The sequence below is a fragment of the Cynoglossus semilaevis genome, chromosome 7 (genome assembly GCF_000523025.1).
Source record: "Cynoglossus semilaevis isolate Cse_v1.0 chromosome 7, Cse_v1.0, whole genome shotgun sequence".
In the NCBI taxonomy this organism is placed as follows: domain Eukaryota; kingdom Metazoa; phylum Chordata; class Actinopteri; order Pleuronectiformes; family Cynoglossidae; genus Cynoglossus; species Cynoglossus semilaevis.
In genome coordinates this window covers 7949420-7973892 of record NC_024313.1, presented here as the reverse complement: position 1 = coordinate 7973892, position 24473 = coordinate 7949420, and the positions used below count along the sequence as shown (strand labels likewise).

General features: G+C 41.7%; 1 protein-coding gene across 1 annotated transcript in view; it reads left to right on the top strand.

Moving 5' to 3' along the window:
• LOC103381058 (1-phosphatidylinositol 4,5-bisphosphate phosphodiesterase beta-1) overlaps nt 1–24473 on the top strand; it is a 79265-nt gene that overhangs the window by 45942 nt on the left and 8850 nt on the right. The window contains exons 6-32 of the mRNA XM_008313236.3: nt 290–343; nt 1956–2031; nt 3182–3282; nt 3970–4136; nt 7313–7459; nt 8521–8678; nt 12408–12490; nt 12704–12788; nt 15034–15208; nt 16334–16420; nt 16764–16834; nt 16936–17032; nt 17210–17294; nt 17509–17633; nt 17715–17869; nt 17958–18122; nt 18283–18382; nt 18527–18631; nt 18724–18839; nt 19919–20054; nt 20239–20292; nt 20519–20738; nt 20889–21057; nt 21460–21536; nt 21636–21725; nt 21880–21937; nt 22051–22137. Of these exons, the coding sequence (XP_008311458.1) occupies nt 290–343; nt 1956–2031; nt 3182–3282; nt 3970–4136; nt 7313–7459; nt 8521–8678; nt 12408–12490; nt 12704–12788; nt 15034–15208; nt 16334–16420; nt 16764–16834; nt 16936–17032; nt 17210–17294; nt 17509–17633; nt 17715–17869; nt 17958–18122; nt 18283–18382; nt 18527–18631; nt 18724–18839; nt 19919–20054; nt 20239–20292; nt 20519–20738; nt 20889–21057; nt 21460–21536; nt 21636–21725; nt 21880–21937; nt 22051–22137 (3043 nt within the window). The remainder of the gene's footprint in view (nt 1–289; nt 344–1955; nt 2032–3181; nt 3283–3969; nt 4137–7312; nt 7460–8520; nt 8679–12407; nt 12491–12703; nt 12789–15033; nt 15209–16333; nt 16421–16763; nt 16835–16935; nt 17033–17209; nt 17295–17508; nt 17634–17714; nt 17870–17957; nt 18123–18282; nt 18383–18526; nt 18632–18723; nt 18840–19918; nt 20055–20238; nt 20293–20518; nt 20739–20888; nt 21058–21459; nt 21537–21635; nt 21726–21879; nt 21938–22050; nt 22138–24473) is intronic.

The following is a 24473-nucleotide window of genomic DNA, read 5'->3' as shown; positions in this document are numbered from 1 at the left end:
TCCGAGCCACTAATGCAACACTTCCGATGGATTAGCCACAATTTCTAACCTGTCCAATGAACACGGCTAAATATTTATGGCGTGTATACGGAGGCCAACACATGGAGTCACTTTGAGCCTGATTCATTGATATATGTGCGTATTATACCGCAGTGATGGATGCACTGTCACATGAATTTGCGCTCTGATGCAGACATGGAGAAATATTACGTGCGCAAATTATGCATGAGCTCATGCAAACACCCACAGCTGCCAACGTGGTGTAACACATGTGCTCTCTCCAATGCAGATACACCCGGCTGAAGCTGCAGCTCAATCCTGAGGGGCGCATCCCCGTCAAGAAGTAAGTCTGCGTTTTCTCCCTGATCCACCTGTCTGCGCTTCTCATCTGTGTCTCACCTGTTTCTCTCAGCTCTTTTCAACATGTTTGTGTTTTAGTGTATGAGCGTTCTGTAAGTACAGACTTTAAAGCTCTTTGTCCTGTTTGTTTGTGTGAATTTGTGAGTCATGTGACCAGGTCTTTGACAGACCATTGGCTCTTCCATGTCTCTGCCAAGTTACAAAAGCGCAACTTTCTGCATTTTCATTTGCATCACTTGGCTTTCGGAGAGATATTTTCCCAGCCAACAAAACTAAAAAGTTTCAGCTTCAGTTTTTTGTAGTTTCATAGCTTTCCCAAACTTTGGCTGCCATTTCACTAACCGTATTTTCACGTTTTTCATTAGCGCATCAAGAATCTCATTCTCCAGGTACGCCTCCATTAGTCAAGTGCAGCTTGCAGACAGGCAGCGGTGAACTTGTGAGATAACCTCCCTCAGAGAGAAGCAGTGGGTGTCAGCACAAAGAAGCACAGAGACGCGTCTTGCCGTTTAGGGAATTAACCTCCTTGCTGCGAGGACTTGTCAGCTAGACTAAAGTCAGCTTGACTCTGCTCACCAGCTGTGCATACTGTATGTGCTCTTGGATACCTGTGCATGTAATTAAAACCGGCTATAACCAGCGGAAATAGAATGACGCAGCCAGCAGTGGCTGAACCTACGTGGCGCTTCGCTCTAAATCACATTTATTGTCTAATAAACACAAGAATAAAACAAGGAGCAGCCGCCCAGCCACACAGAAGCACATTCCCTCCCTGCACTCAGGATGACAGATGGCTGCAGACGGTATATTCCTCAGCATTTAGTGAAAAGCATGTATCCGCAGAAGGAGAGATTAATCATGTAAATGTGCTGAGGGTGACATGAGAAATGCACCGTCAAAGTCTCCAGAACAGGGCTGTTTTTCTTTCCTTGTGAAAATGTGACACTGCAGATTTGACGACTCTTTTGCATGAATAATGAAGACGGACGGATCGGTTTGTCTGTATTGACATGTGAATAATTGTTGGTTTATTGCCTGAGAATTAAGATGAGTGAAATTGCAAGGAAGCAGCTTGTTGATGATAAATTAAAAATATTTCATTTGAAAAACAACTGCACATAATATATATATATATATATATATATATATATATATATATATCTGAACTGTTTCTAACTGAATTATTGTAAGTTAACAAGTTTCTGCGTGCAGTGTTGTAAAACGTGGTCTTCCTACCTCATACTGTACTTCGTGCTGTATCTTGAAGTACTGCGAACATCCTCAGGGTTAGTTACAGGGTAATAGTCTGCCTCCATTTCTCTCAACTTTGACATTTAATACATTTAAAATAATGTCATTTCAAATGTGCGTTCCATCTGTGGAGTGTCTCTCTCTCGTTCTTGTTCTCTTTCTCTTGTCCCTCCTGTCACCGGCTTGATGTTCCAACATGAGATTCCTAATGAGTATTAATTGAAAATCTGGTACATTCAACATTGTGAGACCAGGCATGACAGCGAAACGTCTCGGTGTGTCTTGTGTAGTATTTACTGTGATTACTCATAACGTTTTTTTTTGTTTTTTGTGTGCCCCCGCAGTATCTTCAGGATGTTCTCAGCCGACAGGAAGCGTGTGGAGACAGCCCTGGAAAACTGTAACCTCCCTTCTGGCAGAGTGAGACACCGAAAATACAGAATCTCCCCAGCTTTTTTTTTTCTGTTGTCTCTTTGTTTGCCCTCTGTCTCTGAACCGGCGTTAATTTGTGTTACTCCCTTTTTCTCCCCCCTTTCATCTTTTTGACCCCTCCTCCCATCTATTCAGTAATTTGTCATTCTGACATTCAGCCCGTTCCCTCTCCTCATGAAACTGTGGCTGATTGCTGATTTACTCATCAGTTTCGAGTCGCATTTTCTGCATGTCTGCATCGCTTCCCTCAGAAAACCAATCCAGCTTTGTTAGCACGGTGACAAATTGACGCAGAGGGAAAAGTTGAGGTAACAAAAGGCTGTTTTATCATCACCTCGCTCAGATGCCTCTGGAGAGAAGCTGGTCCCTCATGCATGGAGCTATAAACACCCCAACACAACAAACACCGGTTTGTTGCTGTGAAATGCAGTCCACCGCAGCTCTGAACACAGACTGAACCACACTGTTTACCCAAATCTACACACACACACACACACACACACACACATGCACAGGAAAAGCCAGGCCTATTAGTGAAAGAAACCAGGATCTAAAAAAACCAGTGGGAAATGTAGCGCCAGCTAAATAGTAGTAATGATAATCTCTTAACACAGTCTCAGTGGCAAAAGAGCGAGAGTGCATAAAATGGCTAGCTCATACATTTCTGGCGTTGCACATTGATTTGTTGTGGGGCCTGACCTGCATCATCCTCCCCGCGTGTGCATCCTTCCTGCTCCTCTTTCCTCACACTCCTCTCTCTGACCGCTTGGTTCTGCTTTATGTCTGGCTGTGGGCCAGCACGAGCAGACCTGTTTGACTGTGACCACTCTGTAAGGAGCCCACGTGGACAAAGTTTTTTTTTCAATTCATTAATGTGCCCATGTCTGAAATAAGAATTACCACAGTGATTCCCAACCCTTTTCTTGGGCTGTGACCTCATTCTGACATCACAAATTTCTGACGACATTTTAGTAGCTGTCACCTAGGCAGTCATGTGACAGCAGCCGTGCCAGCTCAGATATTTTCATATGCTGATTTGATTTGAACTTGATTAATGTTCATGAAAGTTGGAAGATTAAAAAAAAAAACTTTTTGGAGGTCAGCGTTCTTCTAAACATGCTGCTGCTCTTCTCTGCAGAACGACTCCATTCCACAGGAAGACTTCACTCCTGAGGTGTACAGCATGTTTCTGAGCAACATCTGCCCTCGCTCGGAGCTGGACCACATCTTCTCTGATGTGTAAGAACATCTCCTGAAGTTTTGTTTGGACTGAAGTAGTGCCAAAGTTAGTGCCTGAGTATGAGTGTGAACTGTCTGTATGGCCCTTTGATGGACTGGGGAACTGTCCGGGGAACTGTCCAGGGTGCTGACCTCGCCCTCGCACATTGACCCTTTAGAATTGGCTGTGGTTTTGAAGTGGATTAATAATCAGATGAATAAATTACACAGAATCAGAATGTTTCAACAATCTGACAGTCCCTCTGACAGCTGGTAGCTCTGTCGAAGCAAAATGACTCTGCACGTTTAAAACACTTCTCTTTGTCCATTAAAGCAATAATAAATAATGGACTAGAACGGGAACTTGTGCTGTCACTGCCCTGGTTGCGATCCTTCGAGCCTGGCTGCTGACCCTACATGCTGCAGAACTGCTCCCTGGTCCAAAGAGACTCAGACCATCAGCTGGCCTCTCCTGCCAGCACGAGTCATAAATCTATAATTTAATTACAGTAAAGTGAGAGGGCATGAGAGCCAAGAGGATGTAGATGAAACAGTTTAATAGAACAGGCAGATATGAAACGTGTTTAAACCAGATTTTTTATAATTGTCAAATCATTCTATTGATATCTGCTCTCTAACCAAATCAATGTCCTGCGGAAAATTCAATTTTTTTTTAAATGTGTTCCCACACACATGTTTTCTCTACAGGGGAGCAAAAAGCCATTCGTACTTGACAGTGGAGCAAATGACGGAGTTTATCAACAACGTGCAGCGAGACCCTCGTCTGAATGAGATCCTTTACCCTCCTCTCAAACCAGAACAGGTCCAGCTGCTGATGGACAAATATGAACCCAATCCATCTCTGGCAGAGCAAGGTCAGTCAACACCAAGCAGAATAAGATAAGATAAGACTTCATTCATCCCACACCGTGGAAATTCAGTAAAACCGAGGAAAGTTTTGCACATAACGTAGGGCTCAAACCCACGACCCTGAGATTACGAGTCTCATGCTCTACTGACCTAAAAAATAAATCAATTAATAAAATATATACTGTATATATATATATATTTATTTATTTATTTTTTGCTGTAGAAGGTCGCAGACACCCTAGTTTTTTGTGCTACAGTTTCCATGTTGACGCCATATAATTTGACCCTTTATGTTGGGGAAGACACACGTACCAAATGTAGCTCATCTACTTCTGCCACAGTTTCACCAAGTGCAGCTCTTTTTGACACTAACTTTTTCTAGGATGCCGCAGGACATTTTCAAACCAGTGAGTTTTAAAAAACAAACAAAAAATCCCAGGTGTAAGAAACCTGCAGAAAAACAGTCAAGTTGACTTCACTAGTGAATTTTTTAATAATTCATTAAAAAGCCACAGCTTGCTGATGTACAGACCCACCCATCAGGCTCTGTATTGGTATGGTGGAAAACAGTTGCCAGGCAACTAGTAACTAATTTAAAAAAAAAAAAAACTGTTAGTGTTTTTCTGTATTTACCATGACTAAAATGATACAAGACTAATATAATAATCTCTAGTTCTTTCTATTTAATAATGAAATAATAATAATATTTATTAAACTTCACAAATATCTTTTCCCTTCATCAAGACCTTAAACTAAATACAATTATTGACATTGAAACATACTTTTTGTGTTTGCTCTAAAAATAAAATACACACATGTGTTTGACATTGTCACAGTGTGTGCGTTAGCTCCGCAGCATGTTTTATTTCCAGCTGATCATTAAGTTACTGACCTGATTACAGGCTGCTCATCAAAGGCCCTTCACAACAATACTGCAGACTGAGGAGTCACTATGTGGTTCCACTATATATAGCAAATAACATATGTAGCCTCAAATGCCAATGATTGATTACACCAGTTATGCCGGTGCAATTTTCACCTTTGTCTGACCCCGACTTTTAATGTCTCAAATATAAGTTAAACACCTCTCAAATGACTGCCTTCTTGTTTCTGTCTAATCCGTGACAACATGAGTCACAGGCGCCTAAAATAGTTTCCTTTTTCTCCCGTAATGACATTCAAATATCCTGCTTGCCTGTTTGAATCAGATGCCAGTGATGCGCTTGTGCTGTGATGCTGCGTGTTCATCCTGTCCCGGGCTTTCTGGAAACATGCCCTACTCTGTCTCTGTGACAGATTCCCTCATGTGAAGTATTTATCTAGCCGGAGGAAGTGCTGCCATCTGCTCCGGAGAGAGGTCCAGAGCTCCACATGCAATGCTCACACTCACATTCAGATGCACACACACTTTTTCCATCTCTCAAGGACACTTGATTTGTATGTATATATATATGTGTGTGTGTTTAGAGAGAGTAACCATCATGTTGGTTAGCAAACATGATAGCTGATGTGAACTCTGTTCCAGCTGTTTGACGCTGACATGGAGTGACGTTCGTTTTTAACATCTCTACACTGAAATGATTATTTATGTGTATTATCGTTGTTATCATTTATTTTAAATAATTATGACATTACTTTGTTTGTAATAACAAACACATTTTGCGTGCATGTTCCTTTAAAGTCACTACTGAAACAATTAAACAGTAATCTAACCCAGGTAATACTGGACTCTGGATACTGGATATTCAGAAAAAAAAATCGAATATTTTCTAATTCAGGGCATAGGAGAAAATTGCACTTCCTCTGCTTTTCCTCTTCTCCACTTCACAAATATTCAAACCGTCATCTCATCAGTACTTTGTCATTGTACTAGACAACTCCAGTCTTTACATAATCAAACACTGTGGCAAATTCTGAAGGTGAATGAATAAAATGTGAAATGAAACAAGACGCTTTATCCTGAGTGGGTGGTGACGTGATTAACAATTCACCTCCAGTGGTTTCAAAGAGGAATCTGTGCCTTTTGAAGAGCAGCCTGGATGTTGTAATCCAAACCATCCGTTTGATTTGAACGCATCCTTCAGTGACCTATTCCTGCAGGTCTCCACTTTTTAAATATTATGTTTACCATCACGCCACTAAGCCGTCTCTCAAGTCCAAAACGTTAACACATACTTATCGTGTGTGTGTGTGTGTCTAATACAGAGGTGCGGCCTCATCCTGGCAGAGGCCAGTCCATGTTGTCAGGGGAGAAGATGCTGAGTGTGACTGTGCTCAGATGTCACATCCAGCTTTAATTAGTCCAACAACTCTGCAGAGGGTGGCGCTGCATTAATTAGCATAACGTGGCCACAGGGACCTGCCGTGCGCACGGAGCTTGCATCTTTTTGCATATTTAGCTTGTTAGCAAGTGAGTGTATGTGGGCGAAGGAGGCTACAAGTGTTTTAATTGGCGCGAGGCCCCCGCTGCGCTCCGTCCGACCCAGGTGTGTTGGCTGAGGTCGCATCTCCAATATAAATGTTTGTAGAAGTGAGCGTTCACCTGCGGCTCTTTCGCAGACAAAGTCACTGAGTTTGTGAGCTCAGTGTTGACAGAAAAAGAAAAAAAAAACGTGAGTGACCTTGACAAATAATAAAAATAGACAAAACAAGGATAAAAACCTCACAGGTGACTCACATCCCTGTTGTTTGACTTACAGCGGTGTCGCTAGAGGTGAGTCAAACCTGAAATGCTGGAAACGTTTATTAGTTGGTCCATCTGCCTTGTGAGTGTNTACCACCCATTTATCCTCTGCTGACCCCTAAAAAAAAAAACACACCAACAGCCACAGTGTAAAAAACCGAGAGTGGAGCACAGGCTTTAAGGATTATCTACAAAGGCTTTCAGCGAACACTAACTTGAGCTTTGTGCAGAATTAAACCGCTAATGGAATCTCAATGTGGCTTTAATTAGCAATTATAAACATTTTTGTAATGAAACCTTTGAAGGCGTTCAAACAGAGGCTTTGAGCCGCTCATCTGAAAACACCTGCAGTATTTTTTAGCACTTTGTGTGAACATGCAAACCTCCGACTCTTCAAACACACAGCGTGAAGAAGAAGGAGAGCACTGACCAAATGACAAAATGTCTGTTCATAATCGGTCCTAGTAACTTTTCTGTTGCTTCTTTGGCTTCACACAGGTCAGATCTCCATGGAAGGCTTCGCTCGGTATCTGCACTGCGAGGAGAACAGCATCATTCCACCTGAGAAGCTGGACCAGAGCGAAGACATGACCTTTCCCCTCTCTCACTATTTCATCAACTCTTCACACAACACGTACCTCACAGGTACGTATGAATCCCATCAGTAAAAACAACAGCATCTTACACGAGCAACTCTGTTTTTACGTGATCTTTTTTTTTTCCACCTGACTGAGTCCATGACCCAAGCTCACATCCTCCTCCTCCTTCTCCGCATGAGCAGATCACTCGTTAGCGTAGAAACACATTTACAGTCCCTCAAGTCAATGCATCCTGCCCTGCACTTCGCAGGTCGGTCCATCAAACGCAGTGGTGCGTATCAGCGCCCCCATGACTGCGTTATTTTGCAAGAGCTTATCCAATCAAGTCGTGCCATGAGACTGGGTTCATTGATATTCATGAGTTAAATATTTCTTTGGAGTAGGAGTCACAGTAACTGGCTCCTGGCAGGGCACGAGCATGACAGCACAATACAAAGACCGTTTTCTCTTCGACGCTTATTAGAATTCATCTATTCAAATCTGCTCTCGGTGAAACTGGGGAGCACGGAATCTTTCAAGTGGATCAAATTTCACTAGCAATCAGAAAAATAGAGATTCTGTTACGGAGAAGCCTTTTTTAATCGCCTAAGGAAATGTAAAAACAAACAACAGGTTCTTGATTCTGATTCTTCCTGTTTTCTTCCCCAGCGACGGTTTTAACCTGGAATCTTGTGCTCACAACCAACACTAACTTATCAAATCATTGTCTTAATTTGTTAATATAAGGTAAGAAGAACAAAATATGTGCTAGGAATGAATGGGGCGATAAAAGTTTCTGGGGGAAAAAAAAGTGAGAATAAATGAACCCACAAAACGTGACATCACAGCCCTGCCTCGCACTTTGTGGGGAAGTGTGCTGCTAATGCAAGGAGATAATTGCTCCCCTAATGGTGACAGTGTGATGAGATTTGTCTGCTTCAGATGACGCCATCTAAATTGTTTCTACTGCCAGCTAGCAGCTAATGCGGTTAATGAGCTCTTGAAAACTAACAGGGAGAGGGTCGTGGCTCTGCGGGCGTCTTGTTACTTTTCAAGATCAATACATTTATCTGAAGTTTGTTTTCTCTCTCTCTCTCTCTCTCTCTCTCTCTTTGCATCGTGTTGCAGCTGGTCAGCTTGCGGGGAACTCTTCAGTGGAGATGTACAAGCAGGTGCTGCTGTCAGGCTGCCGCTGCATCGAGCTGGACTGCTGGAAGGGTCGCACCACCGAGGAGGAGCCTGTCATCACCCACGGCTTCACCATGACAACTGAGATCTCCTTTAAGGTAACGCGGGGAGAGCGGATAACCGCAGTGACAGAGTCTACGTACGTGTTGCAGCTGGTCAGCTTGCGGGGAACTCTTCAGTGGAGATGTACAAGCAGGTGCTGCTGTCAGGCTGCCGCTGCATCGAGCTGGACTGCTGGAAGGGTCGCACCACCGAGGAGGAGCCTGTCATCACCCACGGCTTCACCATGACAACTGAGATCTCCTTTAAGGTAACGCGGGGAGAGCGGATAACCGCAGTGACAGAGTCTACGTACAGGAAGAAGAGGCTCAAACCTTTTTTATTCCAGAGATGGTTTTAAATATGTTTGTGAACAGAAAGAGGAGGTAACCACATGTTGACCATATACAGTATGTACAGTGACACGGAGGTAGCCACCTAGCCGTGGCGATTCGGCACTGACCCCGTGACATCCCTGCTAAGGTTTTAGTGCCTTTAGTTGGTAGAGAGTCCACCATTCTCCCTTCATCCACGTCATCGTATTTGATTTACAGGGACATGAGAGAGCAGCTGAGACACAGCTCTGACCTTGAAACACAGCATTCTCCAGCTGATGCGCGCGCCACAACACGACACAACCGCAGAAAAGATCAGGCAGTTCATTGAATCCAAAAATGAATATTGGAAGGTTTCTGCTCTCCTTACCCCATGTCTAAATATAGCATGTGTAGAGCAGAGCTGGTCCACAAAGATCCTCAGAAAAGTTGAAAGCAGAACTTTTCCTACTGGAGCAGCCATGTTGGAATTCTGTTTATTTACAATGAACAGTCAAAATAGAACACGGAGACATAGAAAAATGCCTTTAGCCAATTTTACAATATAATAATAATAATAATAATAAATAAAAACAAAGCTTGCATTGTGTTGCAAACTAGAGTAGCATACGATAGACTGAAGGTGGATAGAATTCCATTTTTTGTTTTAGAAAAAGCGAAATGTTTTTTTTTTTTTTATCAGAGCTGCTCTGAAAGCTGAAGCGGAGCAGAGTCAGACTCAGACACAGCAGGATTTAGTTGAGGGATTGGTCTGGTGGGGTGTCGATGCAGCGACTTTTCGAAGCTGCTCCTGATGATTATGATGACGTGCGGCGGCGGGTGACCTGACTTCACTCCTGCAGTCAAACCCAGACACTCACGCAAGAGAAGAAGAAAAAGGAAGAGGAAGTAGTGTCACTAGCTAAATAAAGGCAAATAACCTATTTATTCCTAGACTAGTCAAGCTGAGTTTCTATCACACATGCTGTAAAAGACCAAACACAGCAAAAAAGAACCAGAACTGGTAAAACAGCCAGAAAACAATAAAGCTCTAAAATGGCTGAAATAACTTAGAAACAAGTGAACACAGTGGAAACCAGTGACAGAACAGCAGGTAAAAATAAATCAGGATGCAAATAAGAAAACAAGGAAGTAAAAAACAACAAACATCTAACAGTAAGAAATTAGGAAAGCACAGGAAACTCACAAGGCCATAACCACACAAGATATATGAAAATAAAATAGTATTTTTTTTTTTTTAATAATGGACTGGTAAAAAGTCTACTGATAAATGTGCAGTGGATGGAAACGTTAAAACACACATTTATTCTCAGCTCTGACATTAACTCAGAGAACAGGAATGCAAAAATCAAATTCAGCTCCAGCTTTATTTTAATTTAGACGCGGAAATTGTTTGTTGCAAGTGACAGAGTTTTCCACACAACTAAACATAATAATAATGGCGACAACTCAGACGTGTCAAACGTTTGAGAGTCTGAATACCAAAACAGAAAATGAACGCCCCCGTCTTACTCACTTTGAAAGACATTCTGTTGTATTTTATTCTTTTCATGTCAACCAGGGACAATTTCAGGTTTGTAATAAAGGTATGCCACTTTGTAGCTCTGTAAAAAAAGCAACAGTTAAATCCTTTAATTTTTTTTTTTTTAACTAAACTAAACTTTTTTTGCTGTATTTATTTGGAACTCATTCAGTAAATTCTAGCCAATACAGGACATAAAAAACCTTGAAATTATCCTTTTTAAGATCGCTAAGGCAAGTAAAAAAAGCAAATTCATCTGATGGCAAATAGTAAAAGACAAGAATGTGTTCATTGATCATAAGAAGAAGTGCTGAGGGGCATTTAATACATGTTTTAAAGATGAGAAAAAAAGGAGCTTTGGAGAGGGGGCAGAAACGAGCCATAAATTTTAATAACACCGTCAACAAATCGTAACGTAAACAAGTCAAGTAAACACATTACCAGAGCCCGAGCTAACGCAATGCGTAACGCTCAGTTTGGGAGCGTGGCGGTGCTGAATTTATTACCGCTGGCTCCATATGCAGATCACTAACAATTGACTGCTGACCCAGATGAAGGGCTGATTGTAATCCTAAAAATTTATTAACCAATTTCCATCCATTAAATGTAAAGCATTAGTCAAACGTTGCACCGTGGCCTTATAAACCAAGTAGTAAGAGCGGTCCCTGGAGTTTGATTCCATCATTAAGTCATTCAGCAGCAGTACACAGGATGTGCCTTAAGTTTCTGCAAATCACACCAATAACATTAGGTGTGGCAAGCAAATATCTTCAGTATTCCTATGGAGAGGACATAAAACATTACGAAATCAATTGCAGTATTAACGACGCAGAAGAAATAGCTTAAAAGGTGACACGTGACCTGGTGTAAGCAGATCCTGACCCTTCCCCCATCTGGTGTTGCCTTTAAATCCATTTTTTCCTCTTTCCTTAGGGCTTTGAAGGAAGCTGGTGTCCTTTTGCTGCCCCCTACTGGTTTTCAATTCTTATACTTGAAGTTCTCTAACAAAAGTGACTTCAGTGGAGAACTGAAAAACATGATCATTACCATTACATTACTGATTGCAATCTGTTAACAAGTCCCACCTTAAAGCTACAAGAGACAGCGGCACAACGATGAATTACTTCGATAAACAATTTGGTTTTTTTTAAGGCTCACAAATGGTATCATTGCCACGGTACCTAACTACTATAATGAATCCTAATCAGGTTTTAGATGGAGAGAAAAAACAGATCGGTAAAACAGAGTGAAATCGAATGACATTGCAAACAGGATGTCGATCCTTTCACTGAAGGAGACGAGTTTATAGAAAAGAAAGGGATGACGACAATGAGCCGGTTGTTTTTATTGAGACGGAAATATTAGCTGAATGAGAGAAACTGAAAAATGACCAAAGTGAATTAGCGTGAAATTAGATGTAATGAGAGAGAGGAAGAAAAGACACAGATGGAGAGGGTGGTGTCGGAGACAAAGGTTTTTTATTGGAGGAGATTGGCACCAACGGAAATGAGGGCAATAAATGCATTGGCACTACTGATAATGATGCTGTAATCTCGATAGACAATCACTAGCTTGGAAATCTGATATTAGAGAACCATTTGAAGGGACACAAACCACTGAAGATGCAGTACTGTATGATAGTCACTAAAGGATTGGACCTAATTTTCCAGAAGGAGAAATATTCAGATTACAGTATAGAGTTGTAGAGAAGGTCCACTGCACAAATACCACGACGGCTAGCAGTGAACACTGGAACAAACTGTTCAGGCTTTGGAGATTAACCTTTCCCTCTTCACACTATAGCTGTTGCTTTCACCCACTGTTATCGATTTTACTGGACGTATGCATGTTGTCAGGGGTTAAGAATACTAATTGGTGGTTCCTTCATTCAACAGTCTCCATGTCTTTGTATGTTTTTGCTGATCCTTCAGGAAGTGATCGAGGCCATCGCCGAGTGTGCCTTCAAAACCTCACCCTTCCCCGTCATCCTGTCTTTTGAGAACCACGTGGACTCGTAAGTCAACAGATCGATTGGTGTCAGACGTGTTGAACGTCCGACTGAATGTCGACCTTATCAACGACTGCTGTCTGTCTTTGGATTGTTCATCAGCTCTTTTGTTTTCTGTCTGGTAACACGGACACTGCACGTACATTGTGCAGTTTGATATTTATGGTGAAGGCACGTTGTGTGTGTGTGCGTGTGTGGTCTGTTTTTTTTTACCTACAGACCTAAACAACAGGCAAAAATGGCCGAGTATTGCCGCTCCATATTTGGCGATGCGTTACTAATGGAACCTCTGGAAAAGTATCCGGTAAGAACATAGTTTTCCTTGGAAAAGTTCCTAAAAGTCAATATAAAGTTAGATCTTTACTAAGTTTATATCTTCATTCTCTCTTTCTATATATACATAACATATATAGTAGGGTGTAAGGTACACATTAACATTCATCTTCTTAGGAATCTTAGGAACCAATATTTCTTTCTCTTTACGTGACAACCTCCCCTCTCTCTCTCTCTCTCTCTCTCTCTGATCAGTAATAAATCAACATGCCTTTCAGCACCTAAAAGAAATACAATGTCATTCCTTTTCCTTATCCTATCAATGTTGGACTGCTCCAGAATGGACTCCTGGACTTTATCTTTGACTTCTTTACTCTCGCTCTCATTGTCTCCATTTTTTCATTTTTATTTTCAACCACAGGCACAAACAAACACACAGATACCTACAGTATGTAGATGTGTGTCCCCCTGAAGCCATCTTTGAATGATTCCTCCCACAATCATTTTAATATTGCCTCTCTGTTATCGTGGCGGAGTCTGCCAATGACAGGCGAATAAGATTAAAAGGAAATGTTTTACGCTGTAATCTAAACGTGGCTTTTCTTGGCAGACCTTTTTTTTCCATATCTGTCGCTGTTCTGTTGCCATGGCTACCGGTCAAAAGCTTGCGTTGTCCCTTTGTGGCCAAACTCTTTCTTTTTTCCCACCCAAAGCAGCCTTTGTGTTAAATGACTCAGGCACTTATTTTGAGGTAACCGTGGGCACTTGTCGCAAAAGCTCTCACACTTGCTCCGTCTGGTGCCTTTAATCCTGCGCACATATACACTTAAACATACCATTTACTCCTGCGCTGTGATTCTCCAGGGAGGACTTGTCCCTGTCGGTAAAACACTACAGACAAGCTCAAGTTTCCAGCAGTCAGTTTCAGCATTATCTCTCACATGCAGGGAGCTTCTCCACCCGTGCTGCCGCCAAAGACACAGGCCCCTGAGAATCACAGCCAACTAACTGGATTAGGCTTTGAAGCATTATCAGGGAAAAGCTTCTCTCTTTTTTCTCAAATGAGTGGCACTGTGAAGGAGAAGGAAGGAGATACAAAGGGGTCGGGCACCAGGGGAGGGATGTTGAGGAGGGGAGATGCTAGTGAGGAATGAGATTTCTACCACTGAGCGTGTAATAACAGAGAAAGGTGAGTGCAATGACAACCACTCCCCTCTGGCGTGCAGACAGCTGTGTACACCGTGGAGCCAACCGGATATCAGCTCCACTGGATCATGGGTTCAGGGACAGACTGGGCGAAATGGGCTACGATGGTTTCACCTGTGGCATGGGTGATTGTTAGGAGGAGTTCACCTTTTACTGCATTCACACACCCTACAGTAAATTGGTATATGTCGTGATTACATTAGCACAGAGCTGTCAGCTTGTTAGGCCACAGTAGTAGTTATGCTAACAAGCTCTCTATTGGCCAAATTTTTACATAATAGTAAAAAATATCAAATATGTTTTGTAGCAGTTGCTTTTTTTGTTATGGTTGAATTTCAAGCAGTGAATGAACTAATTGCCAACGAGGCACTAGTAGGAAAAGAGTCCGTTTTATATATACATATAGACATTATTTGATTATAGGCTTATTTATTTAACTACCACATATGGTGGTGGATGAAGAAGAAAGATTGAATGTCAACTTTGTGTTTTGTTTTTTTTTAACACATCAGACATCCCGTTACATTGAAAGCTGATAAGTTGTAAAAACTCAGATTGTGTGAGTATTCAACAACCAGCCTGACTTTTCAACAATACATTATAAATATCCCTAAACACAGTGATCCCAGAGTAGTGTACACCATGAATAAATCAGGAGGCTGTCTGCTTCCAGCCAGATCCACTGAGAGACTGTGTATTTATGTTCACTTTCCCCCAAGAAGCTGCTTTTTTTGTTTTGAAAGTGTAAACTCATGAGTTGGTTACATCAACAGGTTTTGCATAGCTTCAAGGTGAAACTCAGTCACGTCTTTCTATCTCTGGTGAATTTGGAGGGGGAAGAAAAAAGTCCTTCCTATCGCTGCCATTATTTTGCATGTTAATTTGTCTGCAACGCCTCTGTATAATAACATTAACATTATGGGGCTTCTCTCCAAGTGGCAACAATTAGAGTAAACTCTACAATAAGATGAGTTTATTTGTACATTTATCTTGTGCTGGTTATTCTAAATAAATATTAAATTGCTCTCGTTATTTCTAAGCACAAGCTCCGTCTCCCTGTGTTTATCTAGTTGGAGTCTGGAGTTCCACTACCGAGCCCTATGGAGCTGATGGGTAAAATCCTGGTAAAGAACAAGAAGAAACACCACAAGACCAATGGAAGTACCAAGAAGAAGCTGTCTGAGCAGGTGTCCAACACCTACAGTGATTCCTCCAGTGTGTGTGAGCCCTCCTCCCCCAGCGCAGGTACACATACACAAGCACAAACACATACTCTCATCCCCTAACCAGAATCATCATGTCACTTTGGGACAGCTGAGTTATGATGTTTCAGATGGTAAATGTAGCCTAACAGTCTGGTTTTCTGTGGGCCGTGGACCGACACCTCAGCGCTTCCCAGAAACGCAATCACTGGAGCCAAACAGTGCTGTTGTTTATCATTTGTCATTTTCATGGCCCTTTCCATCAGCTGAAGATATTATTGGCTGTTGCATACAGTCCCCGTCAGACATGCATGGTGCAAGTCACTGGGGCGTCTTATGCACAAGCCAGCAGTGACCTTCAGTATGTGTCAGTGTGTGTACTGAGTACTGCATATCTCAATGTATGTATTCTTATATTCCCATGACTTTTCTTTCCTGTAAAATTTACACAGTCGCTCAAGTCTACTAACAGCACATACTGCATTTATCATCACAATATTTGATATTTGTTCCATTACAGCACAGCTCATACTTTATACTACTCTTTTTTATTCAAAACCGTGTATTCGGTGGATATTTAAGACATATGCTACATAGCTGTACATCACTGCGAAGGCTCTTAATTTCCCCAGCCACTACTGTCATTCATTCATGAGCACATGCTGCCCCCTGGTGTCAACAAATGTGAAGCACAGAAGGTCTGCCTGTTGCATAACACTAGTTGGACAGAGGTCGCCTGTGCTGACCCTTTCTCACGGGTCACTTTAAAAGGGAAAGATTTATTTCTGAGGTGTGAAAGAAACTGTGAGACAGTGATTTGTTTTATCACAAAGGAAGTGGACACGGCAGGTTCACCTCATCTCTTTGCTTCTGTCTAAAAGGGAATTTCATCTAATTGTTAAACTTGTAAAAACCTCACGTCTGTTGAGATTGTGTGTCTTAGAAGTTTCACTGTATTTCTAATCACCTTTTTTGTATTTGTCATTTTTAGTTTTTCATTTATGACATTTTGGCTTATTTTAAATACAACATGTGGTACTAGATGTACAATGTACAAAATAAGTCTTCTTTGTGTTTACAATATCTTCCAGAGTTTGAGTTGAACCAAAGTTGTTGTTGGAGAAGGACATTTTTTGATTTGTTTTGTGTGTGTGTGTTCTGTGCCTAGGTTCAACCAAGGAGGAGATGGCAGATCCTTCGCAAACTTCTGAGGGCGCCGAGCTCAACTTGAGGCTGCAGGGCAGAAAGTCTATTGGTGAGTCATACATAGTACATGACCTCAGACACGGAGGGAAATCTTGAGCAGAGCTCTCATTAGGCCGCCACAGAAGCTGTAGGTCACTTCCACCGTTATGATGATTCATTTCCTCGGTCAGTGTGACCTCAGATTCAGTGGGAAACCTTCAACAGATCTTTCATTATGTGGGTGCAGGCTGTGGCGGCTCCACCTAAGCACTGTTAAAGTGAATTCACTCCACACACACACAGCCCTGTGTGTTCAGCTACCATTGTTGACCGTGACTCTGCCACTGGTTGTCACTATAACGCCTGGTCCATCTTGCTTTAGTGTGATGCCTAATTTGTCGCCAATGTTTCAGGTGAAGTGGAGGCAGAAAGTGAGGATGATGATGACGATGATGATGACTGTAAAAAGGGCTCAATGGACGAGGTGTGCATCCTATCTCAGCAGTTGGATGATGTGATGTGTTTACGGCTCTGTGTGCCACCAATGTCATGCATTTGTCTGTGTGTGTGTGTGTGATTTTACAGGGCACGGCCGGCAGCGAGGCTTTTGCTACAGAAGAAATGTCCAACCTAGTCATCTACATTCAGCCAGTGAAGTTCAACAGCTTTGAGGCTTCCAAAAGTATGAAAAACAATGTTGTTCATCAAAGATATTTTTACTATATTCTGAATCTCAGTGAAAGACTCGGTCATAAATATTACAACTTTTTTGGCCATTTGTTTAAACCCTTCATTGTGAGATAATATTTCATTCCCTTGCTGCGGGACTAATAAAATGTCTCTTATTGCTGTGGTGCAGAAATCAGTCGCAGCTACCAGATGTCGTCCTTCGTAGAGACTAAAGCTTTGGAGCAGCTGACAAAATCCCCTGTGGAGTTTGTGGAGTACCCTTTTTCACCAGCAGTAGTGCTGTGCTTTACATCATCTATACTTTGAGAGATTTTTTCTCTCACTGAAGGATAAATAGTGTACTGTACTGTTATTTTTAAGTGACATTCAGTAAATAATCATCACTCCTGTTGAATGTACCTCCAGGTATTCAGTGCAACAGTAAACTGAAAACGTGTACAGCCTCACCCTTAACACAGCTCTGTTCAGATACAACAAGATGCAGCTGAGCAGAATCTACCCTAAAGGCACACGAGTGGATTCGTCCAACTACAACCCTCAGCTCTTCTGGAATGCTGGCTGTCAGCTCGTAGCTCTCAATTTCCAAACTATTGGCAAGTTTCACATTCCTTTAACTTTTGCAGCCGGAGAGTTTGCGCATGTTGTAATAAAGCCGTGCTGTCGTCACCCAGCAGATCTGTCCATGCAGCTCAACCTGGGCATGTACGAGTACAACGGCAAATGTGGGTACAGACTTAAACCGGAGTTTATGAGACGACCAGACAAACACTTTGACCCCTTTACTGAGAGTACAGTGGACGGAATAGTGGCCAACACGCTGTCTGTGAAGGTATACAGTAGACCCTGGTGTGTTTGTGTTCTATTTTAACAGCTGTTGTTATAGATCTGTCCTTTTCGTCCGTCTTTCTTCATTTTAGATCATCTCAGGCCAGTTCCTGTCAGACAAGAAAGTGGGCACATACGTGGAAATTGACATGTTCGGTTTACCTGTGGACACCAAGAGGAAAGCTTTTAAGACCAAGACATCACAGGGCAACGCCATCAACCCTGTCTGGGAAGAGGAGGCAATTGTATTTAAGAAGGTTAGAGAAATTTGTTTTCAAAGGGGATCCAACAGGGGGTAGAATGGAGCAGTGGTAGAATCACACCTCACTTTGTTTTTGTCAAAATGATGGTCGACCACTGGACTGTTGTTTTATAAGAATGAGGAGTTTCATTGCTGTGTTTTCACCATGTCCTCAGGTTGTTCTGCCCACACTCGCTTCATTAAGAATAGCTGTGTTTGAAGAAGGAGGGAAGTTCATTGGCCACAGAATCATTCCTGTTTCGGCCATTCGTCCAGGTACGTTTGAATTCCAGGTGACCCCAAGGTTGAAAACACTGCTTTAACAAATGGTCTCTTTGTTATGTTTTTTTTCTCAAGCATTTGATGTTTCTATAAAATATTTTTCCACTGACGGATGTTCATCTGACTCCACCCCAACAGGCTACCACTACATCAGCCTGAGGAATGAGAAGAACCAGTCGCTGACGCTGCCTGCTTTGTTTGTGTATGTAGAAGTGAAGGACTACGTTCCAGACACATTTGCAGGTAAATCACAGACAGAGTTTATTTCCAAACGTAGAGCTACAAATTCAGAGTCATTATATGCTTCAGAAATTATTTATTTATTTTCTTTCCAGATGTCATCGAAGCTCTGTCCAATCCCATTCGCTACGTAAACCTGATGGAGCAGAGAGCCAATCAGCTCGCTGCTCTCACCCTGGAAGAGGGAGGAGAGGAGGATGGTGATAAAGAGGTGTGTGTGTGCATCTTCTAAACATTTGTTGTTGTTTTTTATATTTAACTAAATGTCTGCGTACAGAGGTTTTAGTTACAGTACACATCATCATAATAATAATCGCAGTCAGCTCCGTAGTCCTTTTGTGGATTATGAATCCTGCTTGTTTCCAGCACAGATCCCTGCAGATATTATCCAAACACTTTGTTTGGACCTTTTTTCATTCCCGGGCCTGTGTGATGAAGTGCACAGCTACTGCAGCTGCAGCAGTTTTGTGGCTGCTTCTCATCAGGTTCTCTTTCACCTGCAGCTCTAAACGCTCACTTTCCTCTGGGAGCTGTGTTACTGTGACCGCGTGTAATTTCACTGTGATCACTCACATTCACACACTACAGCAACAGTGTTTGGAACAACATTTTAAATAATACATGAAACTCTAGAAGTGTCTTTTTTTATATATTAATGATTTTTAAAAGGTTCAATAAAAAAAATAAGAATATGGAATAATGGCTGAGGACGGAACTATTCCGAAGTCAGGTTTTGTAGTTTGGAGGCATAGCAGGACAGGAGGTTATCACAGGTTATTAGAAAGGAGGGGATATTCCTCTGGGGCTTTTTATCTGATTTGTCTGCTGATAAGATTTCCCATGAGGGCGGCTGACAAAGAGTGGATTCATGCTGTGACCATGGCAACAGGCACCAGAAGAGGTAGGACACTGAAGGTGCTGCACAGCGTGTAGAGATGAATGTAGAAAGAGTACGAGAAGACAGGCAGAGATCCATCAGCTCCGACTGGAATGAAGATTATTTAAAATTTGATTAGTTTCTCAAGATACGTATTGTTCAAGACTCAGCCTAGCCGTGGGGGAAATTATCTGCTGAAGCTCGGCACAGGGAGCAATGCTGAGAGTGGGCTACCAGAGCTATGTCTACAAACTGTCCTGCAGGACACAGGTACAGAAAGAATTTGTGTCTAAGTTACAAAATCTTGAAGGGTGAAGTTTTAATCTGCTGACCTTTAAAATATTCTAAGAGCCGATTGTTGTTACATGATGTCACTGACTGGTGGAACTGATCAAAATACTGCATGTCAACAGGTGGAAGCAGGAAGTGATGCACCATCAGAGTCCAAGCTGGACCAGAGAATGACTTCGCCAGCAGAGAACGGCGTGAGCCACACACCTGTTATTGCCCCCAAGCCTCCCTCAGTGGTCGGACAGACTCAATCTGCAGGTGTGGGAAATGTGAACCACCAAAACTATATTGCACTAAAGAGTTTTTAATCCTAGCAGAATATTATTTTTAATGCATTTCCACACTTCAGAAATACTGCGTCAGACACTCACTCTTCTGATAGTTTCCTGAGTTTATTTGTGTCGTTGTTTAAACAATCTACGTGTTTGTGTTTGGTAACCAGGATCTCTGAAGCCGTCGGTGAAGAGTGAAGACATTATTCAGAGTGTTCTCACTGGTAAGGTGACACTTTCAAGCCTTTGTCTCACAACAACTGTGTTACATTTGACATTTCATTTTATCACCTAAAATAAACAATATAATTCTTTAAAGAATTAAAGATAGCCTATTATTTTTGTTACACATATTCAGATTTCATCCATCTTCCCCTGCAGAAGTCCTTGTGTAGAGACAATAAGTTGTAATGTCGTTTGTCTGCATCTTCCACACTTATTTATGTTCAGAACTGGAGGCTCAAACAGTGGAGGAGCTGAAGCAACAGAAGGGTTTTGTCCGGGAGCAGAGGAAACAGTACAAAGAGATGAAAGAGCTGGTTCGGAAACACCACCGCAAGACCAGCGAGCTGATCAAGGAGCACACGGCTCGCGCATCAGAGCTGCAGAGCCAGCATCAGCGCCGGCGCTCGGCTCTGCAGAAGAGCCACAAACGAGAGGGTAAGAAAAGGTAGGTGGCGCTCCTTTTTTTCTACTGTCCAAACTGCTGTGGAGTCAGAGAACTGACACAGATTATTTGTGCAAGTAGCATGGAATGACAATATTTAAAATCCTTCATATCCAGATTTGTTATTTTCACTTGCTTATGTGTGTTTTTCAGCCGGTCAGAACACTCCCTGTCGACCCTGGACCAGGAGCTGAGTGAGCTGGATCAGGAGTGCAACCAGCGGCTGGCGGAGCTGAAGGAGCAGCAGCAGCAACAGCTCCTCACTCTCCGTCAGGAGCAGTACTACAGTGAGAAGTACCAGAAAAGAGAGCACATCAAGCAGGTATTTCATTATATATTCTTTTTGGAACGTCTTTATTTGGTGGACCATGGGTTTTTTTTAATGTAAAGCATTTGCTGCGGCTGAGAAATGTTTGGAGAGTTAAACAACACAGTAGGATCAACAGACAAACACACACACACACAGGTAAAGGCTGCCCAAACTTGTACTGATGTCTGGCACAGCACTCACAGTCTCCTGTTACAGAGCTCAGAGCTGATAAGGATTTACCAACGGATGAATGAACGTTGCTACAGACTCTTAGTGCACATTCAGCTGTGTGTGCCATGGAAAACCAACAGGACTCTGGTCTGGTGCTTCTCTATGATGAGCACAACTGAAGTGTAAAAACTGTTGTCGTTGTTGTTCATCCTTGAGTTTTCCGTGTCACTGTCTCCTCTACAGCTGGTGGAGAAGCTGACCACCATAGCTGAGGAGTGCCAGAGTGCTCAGCTGAAGAAGATCAGAGACATCTGTGAAAAGTAAGATATATTATTTTATATATAAGAATAGAAGTACATATTGCACGAACACACGGCCAAGTTCTTTAAGCCTTTAAATAACCTTGCACTGTTCCAAAGGGAAAAGAAGGACCTGAAGAAGAGAATGGACAAGAAAAGGCAGGAGAAAATAAACGAGGCCAAATCCAAGGACAAGAATGTGACAGAGGAGTACGTTTCTGAGATTAATAGGAATTTGGAGGAGAAAAAAACATTTTTATTTTGGCTTTGCGTCATACACTTGTTTGACCACGTGATGTCACCACATACTAACGTATCGACACACTTGACTGTTCTTAAAACACTGTCATCTCCATTGTCATAGAGAGAAGCTGGAGATCAACAGATCGTTTGTGAATGAAGTGGTCCAGTACATCAAACGGGTGAGAGAAGATATGACGCAGCTGAAATCAATATTCATTAATATATATATATATATATCACAGTTATACAGTTATTAATTAATGTGACGTCTCTAATGTGTGTGATGCTGCAGTTGGAAGATGCACAGAGTAAAAGACAGGAAAGACTCCTGGAGAAGCATAAGGACATCAGGCAGCAAATCCTGGATGAACGGCCAAAGGTTTGACATTGTTTTATTCATTCTATCATGTCTTTTATAGCCGTGCACACAGTGTTTTCATGCAGGGTATTTATGTAACATTCTCTCTATATATTTGTGTACTAATGATGTTTTTAAAATACATTTTCTAAGATTCACAGTAACATCAGGTTGTTTGATCAAAGACTTCCAAATTGTAACCACTAGATGGCAACCTGCACTAATGTATTGATAGAGGTGGACAGTCTCCTGGTGAAACTTTCAAACGAGTGGCTTCAGCAGATGCTGACGTTTTAACGGCTGTTGTTTCCAGAGGTTACTGATGAACTGGGCCGACTGTGACTCTCCATCGTTGTTGTTGTTGTTGTGACTGTCTTTGTAGGATGGTTTAACAGCTGAGGAGAATGGTAAGACCGTTATTGCATCCCGGTGTTGACATGACAATAACATCAGCCTAACAGCACTAATCTGCTAGTTTTAATGCACCGAGCACACTGACTGCAGCCAGAGAATGTGCACTGCATCTCTTCAATGTCACCTGCCGGTATAACGTCTGAAACAGTAACTGATTGCCAATAGCAACAGGTATATTTAGGAATGTGTCCATTCTTCACAAATATACCAGCTTGTATGTGGCAGTCTAGCTGTAATTTAGCAGTAATCGACACAGCATGCACCCATACTGCAGTATTTCAACCTTGGTACTGTAGCAGATTGTAACAGCCTCTACAGTGAGATCACACCTCAGCTGGAGTGCTTTAAGTCACCGTGCCAGTGCCCTCAAACAACATGGAAGGAAGCTATTATTATTATTGTTGTTGTTGTTGTTGTTGTTGTTGCAAGAATTTCCTGAAACACACTACCAATTTCACAGACGGTGAGGCATTTATTGACATTCTTCGAAAACAACTGATCAGGTCAAGTAAATGTTTCTGTCATATACAATGAAAACGAAAATAGAAAAAAGCAATTTGCAAGAATAAAAGTGTCAATTGCAGTTTTGTTTTGTTAACTGCATCAATTACGTCCAGGACAATGACTATAAACAAAGTCAATTGTGGTTGTCAGCAACTAATCAACATCAGGTTTGATAGTCTTCTCACATCGAAGACACCAGACGCTGCCAAAATCGTTTTCGCGCCGCTACCAGATTTAATTCTGTCAGTAATCAATGTTTCCTCCACAAAATTGTAACTGATTGTGTGCCATCTAACCTGCTGTCAAAATCACATCCCCAAATTGACATCTGAACCGTGGCAAATTCGATTGGCTTAAAGAGAGCTATTGCACGGTAATGAACCACCTCTGCTAAATCGGTCCTCACGCAGTCGGTGTCGTCTGTATGCAAAATATGCACGAAATGTCAGAGAACTCAACTCTGGAGACAGATAGCAGGAGACGCCCAGGGTTATGATTATTTTAGAAGATTCAGGATGTTACACACAACAACTCAAAAACAACTGCAGAGGATGTTCACTGCTCCACATGATAAAGATAGATGTTTTTTAAATGCTTCATAATTTTGCCTTTTGTCAGTCAGCGTGTTAAAGGAACTTTAAGTTTAAAAGATTATATTAAAAAATACACTGACAGTAATTTGGTTAAAGGATAATAAAATGAGTCATTTTAATGCTTAGAATAGAACGTTAATGTAGGATATAATTACTATCATTATTAAAATTTATGGAAGTTTATAATCACTTTAAGGACTTTGAAAACAGCTTGGCAACAACCACTCTCAGTGTCAAATAATACTGAAGTGTGGTACGATTTACTACTTGATCAAGGAAACAATCATAGCTGTAAGTATTTGTCTTTTTAATCAGTGACAAACAGCGTCTGTGGCTGTCTTCTACAGCCACGGTCGATTTTACTACTTCCTACAGTGAAAGTCATTGAATCAGGTTCAGCGGCTGAGGTTATGATCCAGTCTTTTTTTTACTGCGCCACTATTTGGTGTGATTTAATGTTTTCACGGTACTTAACTCTCTGAAGTTTTCCTCCGATTTTTTTTTTATACAGTCATTTTTTGCAGCAGTGGTTTTCCATAGACTATTGTAATAAAAATGACTCAACTTTTAAAATTAAGAATAAAGAATGTTGAAACACGCTTATTTAAAGGCTCTTAAAGGTCACCGGATGCTATAAAAACACAAATAGTTTGTGTTGGCTAACATTTGGAATGGTATTCTGAGCACGTCAGGACCTGCACTGCAGTAACTGTGGAAATATTGAACCAAAAAGCCTTTACTTTTGTTCAACAACATTTTCTTTTTGTTCTATCAGTAACCACAAAACAAAAGCAGAATGTGGTTTTATATTTAATGAGTACAAAAGAAAAGAATTCAGACTGAATG